The 6,832-nt window shown below is 59.0% G+C and overlaps 1 protein-coding gene across 2 annotated transcripts; it reads right to left on the reverse strand.

Moving 5' to 3' along the window:
• Positions 1-38: 38 nt before the first annotated feature.
• Positions 39-5,117, reverse strand: MDK (midkine). Of its 2 annotated transcripts, none has more exons than XM_030483474.2 (5): positions 4,942-5,117; positions 1,662-1,745; positions 1,408-1,569; positions 1,170-1,331; positions 39-771 (listed from the first exon to the last, which is right to left on the reverse strand). In XM_030483474.2, exons 2-5 carry the CDS (start codon positions 1,738-1,740, stop codon positions 746-748), a joined length of 429 nt encoding a protein of 142 aa, XP_030339334.1. In that variant the 5' UTR covers positions 1,741-1,745; positions 4,942-5,117; the 3' UTR covers positions 39-745. The 2 variants fall into 2 exon arrangements, with proteins under 2 accessions (XP_030339334.1, XP_030339333.1); XM_030483473.1 differs by lacking the exon at positions 4,942-5,117 and adding an exon at positions 3,058-3,147.
• Positions 5,118-6,832: the final 1,715 nt, after the last annotated feature.

The following is a 6,832-nucleotide window of genomic DNA, read 5'->3' on the forward strand; positions in this document are numbered from 1 at the left end:
CAGCAGCACCCTGTGGGGATGACTGGTGGGTTCTGATATGTTTTTTTAAAAGATTTTTATTGGAAAAGAAAACAAGCCCCATTTTCCAAAAGAAGTGAGAGCTCCCACCCAGCACTGGTGGTGGTGGTGCGTTGAGGCAGAGGGGCCTCAGCCCTGGCAGGGACACACATGGTTAGAAGTGATGGAGCAGAAGGGATGCAGTGGTTTTTGGGGGTGATGCCTTTGCTTTCCCCAGCTGCTGCGGGGAAGTTGTGCCATGGCTGAAGGAATGTGGGAAGAAGCCACCTCGAGCTGAGAACAGTCCTCTTCATGTGAGTAAGGGCCATGAGTGATGGGGTTACTTGGGCATCCCCAGCGCTTCCCTCCAGCACTGGTACCTGGTAGAGGAGTGAGGAGGCTCCTGGGTGCCAAAGGATGTACTATAGGCCTCATTTGTGCTGGAGGGTGAGAAGATGTGTGTTCCCATCCCAGCTCTCCAGGCACACCCCAGTGAACCCCAACATCAGCCAAGTGAAGGTGAGCGGGACCGCACCAGCAGCAGGGCAGCCCCTCCTGCGGGGTGGGTGGGTTTGCTCTCTACAACACTAGTGATTAAAACAAGGCATCTCAGTGAAAGAAGAGGTCACAGGAAGGAGGAAGGAGAGGAGGAGGAGGAGGAGGAAGACGAGCATAGGCTGGCTGCAGCTGGGTGTCCAGCCCTGTAGGCACCGTGTCGAGGGGCCGATGAGGATGCCAGCTTTCTGCTCTAGTCCTTCCCCTTGCCCTTCTTTGCTGCATCCAAGAAGCACAGGAGACAAGAGTTAGTGTCTGCTGGCAGCTCACTGCTCTCCCGAGTGCTGCTGTGACAGAGCATCCCTGCAGGCAGCCTCCCCACGCCATGCAAAGCCATGTTTTGCACCAGCCCCACTGAGGAGAGGGGGACATCCCTGTCCCACCGAAGCTAATGGTGACTTGTGAGGGGACCAGGGGTTTTCCTAGCAGCATCTGCATCCCACCCAGCCAGCAGCTTGACTTTGGGGATGTCGCATGTGCTGATGCACAGGGAAGAGCATCCTACACGATCCCACATGTGAGCAAAGCCCAACCCGAATGGGCTATGCTACCCCTGAAGAGCCCTTGCCTGGGGTTCCAGCAGGACCATTCTGGGGACAGGAGTGGTGGGGACTGACCTTTGGTCTTCGACTTGATCTTGGACGAGCAGGGCTTGGTCACATAGACGATCTCCTCACACTGGGCATTGTACAGGGCTTTCTTCAGGATGCCAGAGCGAGTCTTCACACCCGTCTGAGCACTACATCCTCCCCAGCTCTCAAACTTGTACTTGCAGTCGGCTGGAAGGGAGGGGAGAGGTGTCAGACCCAGACAGGACCTGGTGTGAGCACGCCCAGCGTGGTCCCATGCACCCACCTCCAAACTTCTTCTTCCAGTTGCAGGGGATCTTGCACTTGAGCTTCTTGCTCTCGTCTCTGCAAGTCCCCTCGCGGTAGCCCAGGCCACAGTCCTTGCTGTTGGGGACGCAGGGTCCCCAGTGCCAGTCCTCGCACTTGGACACATCCTTCTTCACCTTCTCTGTGGGGGGAGGCAGAGCGAGTGCTCGCTGCAGGGACATGGAGCGCTCCCCAGGGTGCCCCCCGCCCCACCAGCCCCCCACTGCCCCTCACCTTTCTTGTTCTTGCCAGCCTCGGTGGTGGCGGCCAGCAGCATCAGCGCCAGGAGGAGAAGGAGGCTCCGGACCTGCATCCTGCCTGGGGAGAGGGATGAGAGGGCGAGGGGTTGGGGTGCAATGTGGCGGTGAGGAGAGGGCACAGTGGGCTGCAGATGGGATTGATATGGCAGCTGCCTCCATGTATGTGTGCATGTGTATACCCCTATGCCCTGCTCATTGCCACCCATTAGACCATGCGTATTAATTATCACAGAATGGTTTGTGTTGAAAGGGAACTTACAGATCACCCAGTTCCAACCCCTGCCACGGGCAGGGACACCTTCCACTAGAGCAGGTTGCTCCAAGCCCCATCCAGCCTGGCCTTGAACACTGCCAGGGATGGGGCAGCCACAGCTTCTCTGGGCACCCTGTGCCAGCGCCTCAGCACCTCACATTAAAGAATTCATTCCTACTATCTAATCCAAATCTCCCCTCTGTCAGGTTAAAGCCATTCCCTCTTGTCCTGTCGCTACAGGCCCTTGTTCAAAGTCCTTCTCTGGATTTCCTGTGGGCCCCTTTACGCACTGGAAGCTGCTCTAAGGTCTCCCCGGAACCTTCTCTTCTCCAGGCTGAACAAGCCCAGCTCTCTCAGCCTGTCTCCAGCACCCAGCAGGCTGCAACCCCACACCAATGAATCCCAGGGCTGGGGGAACACCACTGCTGTGGTGCCTTTCTCCTGAGGAATCCAACAAGGGAAGAAAAAAGCCCAGCAAACCCAAACCTGCTGCCATGAGGGTCTGAGAGCTAAACCAGCGGGTTAAACACCAAAAAACTGAAGTCCTCACTGTGTTAGAGCTGGTTGGAGAGATGGACCGGGAGCGCTGCGCCCGCTGCTGGCACTGTGGCTGGCAGCACAGCACCCCTGCATGCAGGGGCTGTGTGTGCCTGCGTGTGCATGCACCAGGGAGCAGGGTGAGGATGAGGGTGCACACACACAAGGATGCAGCTCCTGGGGCCCTGTCCTTGGGTCAGGGGACGGCTCCCCTCTGGCTACCACCATGAGCCTCTGTGGGCCACTGCTGCCAGCCCTGGGGTCCCAGCTCCTGCTCCCAAAAGGAGTGCAGATGTGCATAGCCGGTGAATCAAGTCTGGTGACCTCTTCCCTGCTCCCCCAGAGCCTTTGCAATGACATCCATTATCTCATAGCAGCAAATACATCATACCTGCCCTGGCTCCATGATGGGCTTGGTGAGACCGGGTCAGGATGTAGAGGTCAGGATGCACCATGTGCCCCAGGGGACATGAGTGCAGGGAAGAGGCTGGGATCAGCATGTGCTCCCTGCCCCCAGGCTCCCCAGGCAGCGTGCTGCGGAGAGCAGCTCCCCACATTATTCAGGCTCCAGCACACTCACCTTTCATGCATCTGCCGCCGTGAAGCTGCCGCTTCGCTCTGCATTGAACTGTCACAGGGAATTACACAGCCCGGCTGGCTGAAGGCACAGCAGAGGGGGTGAGAGCTGCCTCCCCCCTCACCCAGCCCAGCCCGGAGCCATCCTGCTGAGCACAGCATAGCTCAGCCCTCTTCCCACCCAGCTGCCTTCAAAGGGGGCAAGAGCTGAGCCTGACGGGCCAGTTACAGATGGCAAGGCTGGGGCTGAGCTAAGTTAGGGGCACTCCTGTCCCACTTTATGCAGCTGCTTATATGGGGCAGCACCTCTGGCACCTGCACTATTCACAGCACCCCTGATTTCAGGTGCTCTGTGAACTTCTTCCGTCCTTTGCTGCAGAGCAAGGATGCACCCACCTCCCTGCCCAGTGTCTTCCAGCTCATTTCCTGAAGATGCGGCATCTGCGTGCCCAAGGCTTCACTTCCAGGCACAGACTTTGCTCCGCATGGGTACTGGCATAGGCACCATGGGGCCCTGCTCATGGGATTTGGGAAGGGGGGCTCCAAGGGGCAGCCCAGCTCCAGCCCCAGGACTCCTGGATTTGCTCCCTGGCTCTGCCCAGCTCATATTCCACAGGCAAAGGTTTGCAGGGATCCTGAGCCATGGCTCATCCCAAAACATTCCTAAGGAGTGCAGTTTTACAACCGGTTTTCCAAACAGCCTTATCCCCTCTTTGCTGGTGGAACAAGAGCTGTTCCTGGTCAGGCTGCCAGTGCCTTCAGGCATGTTCACACAGCCCAGCTCCTCCCGCATCCCTGCGGGGCCCTGGCTCCTCTCCTGCTCAGATCCTGGCTAGTTCTCACACTGCGTTGGCCTCTCTCAGGAATAGGCTGCGCAAGCGGAGCAGCCTGGAGCCTGGCCACACCATGGCAGTCCCCGTTTCCCTTTCCCACCCCCCTTCTCTAGCTGCCCTGGGTTTGAGGAACCTAGGATCACCTCTATATAGAAAAAGAGATTGATATTGGTGATGCTGAAGCAAATCCCAAATACCCACCACTGCAATGGGAGAGCCTGGACCCCTCTCCAGACACCACTCAGGGTCAGGCCGTGCCACTGCAAGTGTTTCTCTTAGCAGGGGCCGCACCATCCTGTCCCCTTGCTGCTGCCCCGATGCTCTCCATGGAGCAGGGCCACTGCTGGGCTGTCAGCCCCCTCTCAGCCCCCCTTCCCAACTCGGCTCAGTCTGTAGCTGGCTCTGGCAGAGACCCAGCGCTTGGGGAGCCCATGGATTGGGGTACCCAGCACCCCACCACCAGCAGGAACTTCCGTCCTGCGAGGAGCGGGGAGTCTGAGCTTTTCCCCATGAGCCAAGGCAATACCATGAGCAGTGGCTCTGCTGGAGGTGCTGGGGAGGTGCTACAGGGGGAAAGAGTTTGCTCTGCGTTCCGCCCGTGCGCGGCGGGGCAGGCGCTGTGCCCTGACCCCCGTACAGCCCCTTCCCCGCGACGGGCTCCCGGGGCTCTGGCCGGAGCATCTCCCACCACATGAGCCCTCTCCAGCTCAACGTGGGGTACCCCCAAGGGTGAGGGCTACGATGCCGGGCCACTGCCTGCTGTCCAGGACTCCTGCCTCCCTCCAAAACTCTTTCCTCCTGCACCTCCAGCCACTTTCCTGGCTCCTCGGGACTCCTGCCCAAATCCTTCCCAGCCACAACCATATCCCCCGCCCCGGCAAATCCCTTTCCCCCGCCCGGGGACCCTTTCGCCTGGATTTGTGCCGCCTCCCGGGGGGAAAGGAGCGGGAGGTCGCCTCTTGCCTTGTCGGAGGCGCCCATCCCCGCGGCGTCGGGCGGGCGCTGGGGCTTGGGGTGAGGGTCGGACCCCGCGCAGCCGGGGTGCCCGCACTCACCTGCGGTGCGATGCGCGGAGCGTTGCGCGGTGCGGAGCTGCTGCCTTTGTGTGGCGGCCGCGTGCGGAGCCCCCGCGCAGCGCACAGCGGCCCCTGACGTCGGGCTCGGCTGGCAGCAAAAAGGTGGTTTTTTAGCCCAAAACTTCCCGCAAGCTCCTCCTCTTGCACATGAGGCACAAAAGGCCGGCAGAGGGGCGGCTCCGGGGCGCTGGGCTGGCCCCTCTCAGCCGGTAAGTGTGTGGGGCGCACGTCCCGTGTCCCCCGGCCCCGGCTCACCTTCCCCTTGTGTTTGTCTCCAGCTCGCACCCGCGGCGTGGTCCCCAACATCACCGGGTGGCTGGAGGGGTGCAAGATGAGCGGCAGAGCAGGGACACCCGCTAGGGCACCCCTGGGGCTGGGTGGAGTGAAGGGAACCACCCCGTGTCTCCACCAGCTCCGTGGATGCCGCCTCTCCTATCAAAGCCACTGGTATTGGTGGTCTTCTGCCCCTTTCACCCTTCACCACTTCAATGCCCCTCGTGGGAGGAGGTCCCAGCTCACCACCTGAAGCACTGCATCACTTTCATGCTGCCCATGTGCCTCCCCAGCCCCATCCCTGGTGACCTGCCTGTCCCCAGCTCAGCCGTGCTGCTGCCCTTGGTCCAACCAGCAACATGATACCAGGCTACTGGTTGGGGATGAAAGGACCTTGCAGATGTGACTGCTCCCTTCCCCCCATTCACCCCCTTTTCTTAGGTGAGGAGAGGCAGGGACCAAGCCAACTCTCTTCTGGAGTTACCAGCCAGAAGATGGGTGTCATGCCAGAAGAATGGGGCTGTGGTGGGGAACAGAGCCATTTTTCCACCCCTCACACTAGGAGGCTGTTGAGAGCAGGGCAGCCACAGGTGGGGGCTGGTTTTTATGAGCTGCTTCACAACCAGGAATTGCTTTCCAAGAGATTCCCGCATTTAACTCACACCCTGCCGGTGGTTTCCCAAACATCTGCAGAGGTTTTGAGGAGGGCTGGCAACCATGGGGACATGTCATGTCCTCTGCATGAGGTACACGCAGCAGTGGGTGCTGCTCTCAGTGGTGAGGGGTTTGGACATGCTGGGCTATTACAGGGTGCAGAAATGGATCCTGGACAGGTAGCAAAACCAATAGCCTCACTGCTGGGCCTTTAAACCAAAGCTGAAGAAAGCTGCTGAGACAAACTTCATGGTCAGAAAGAGGCCTAGGTGTGCTGCTTTTGGCGGCGGTTCAGTGGCATCAGGTTTGCAAGTCTGAGTTATGGGATTGTGATGAGCAAACCAGGGCCTGGTGGAGCTGTGGAAGAGCTAGATACGGGGTGAGTGCTGCTGCTTTTCTTTAGACATCCCTAACCAGGAGCCAGAGACCCCACTGGTGTCCCCAGGGCAGAGCAGCACAAGGTACCGGGAAGCCCTGTGCAAATTTTCCCTCCTTCCTCCGCTTCTATCCATTCCCATTCTTCTCTTGTTGCCTCCTCAGGCTGGGGAGCAGGAGATAGGTGCTGGCTATGTTGGAAAGCAGAGATGCAGTGGTGCACATCACTCTCCACAGTGGCTGTGCATGGTCCCTTTGGGCTGTTCCTGAGGGATGCAGGGGGGAACAGCTTCTTCCCCAGCTCAAACAAGCAGCAGAAAGCTGTGTTTGCAGAAAGGGGCCTCACACTGACAGAAAGAGGAAAGAGGGAGCGTGACCAACCCAGGTGCTTTTCCCTGCCTTTGCTTAGTTTAAGCTTTTTACCTCCAAAACCATCACAAGATAATTCATGGCATGTCAGCTCCACGTTTTCCATCTCCAGTCGAAGCCTGGTCCTTGGGGCACTGCTAGTGCACAGGGGATATAGCTGTACATGAGGGGGACAACATGTTTTCCTTGTTCAGACTCG

This window comes from Strigops habroptila, chromosome 4 (assembly GCF_004027225.2).
Source record: "Strigops habroptila isolate Jane chromosome 4, bStrHab1.2.pri, whole genome shotgun sequence".
Lineage (NCBI taxonomy): Eukaryota > Metazoa > Chordata > Aves > Psittaciformes > Psittacidae > Strigops > Strigops habroptila.

Excerpts from the sequence above, each read along its gene's own strand:
- MDK (XM_030483473.1), bottom strand. Across the intron at positions 1,570-1,661 it reads GGCTGGCAAGAACAAGAAAG|AGAAGGTGAAGAAGGATGTG; the intron begins GTGAGGGGCAGT and ends CTCCCCCCACAG. Across the intron at positions 1,332-1,407 it reads CTGGAAGAAGAAGTTTGGAG|CCGACTGCAAGTACAAGTTT; the intron begins GTGGGTGCATGG and ends CCTCCCTTCCAG.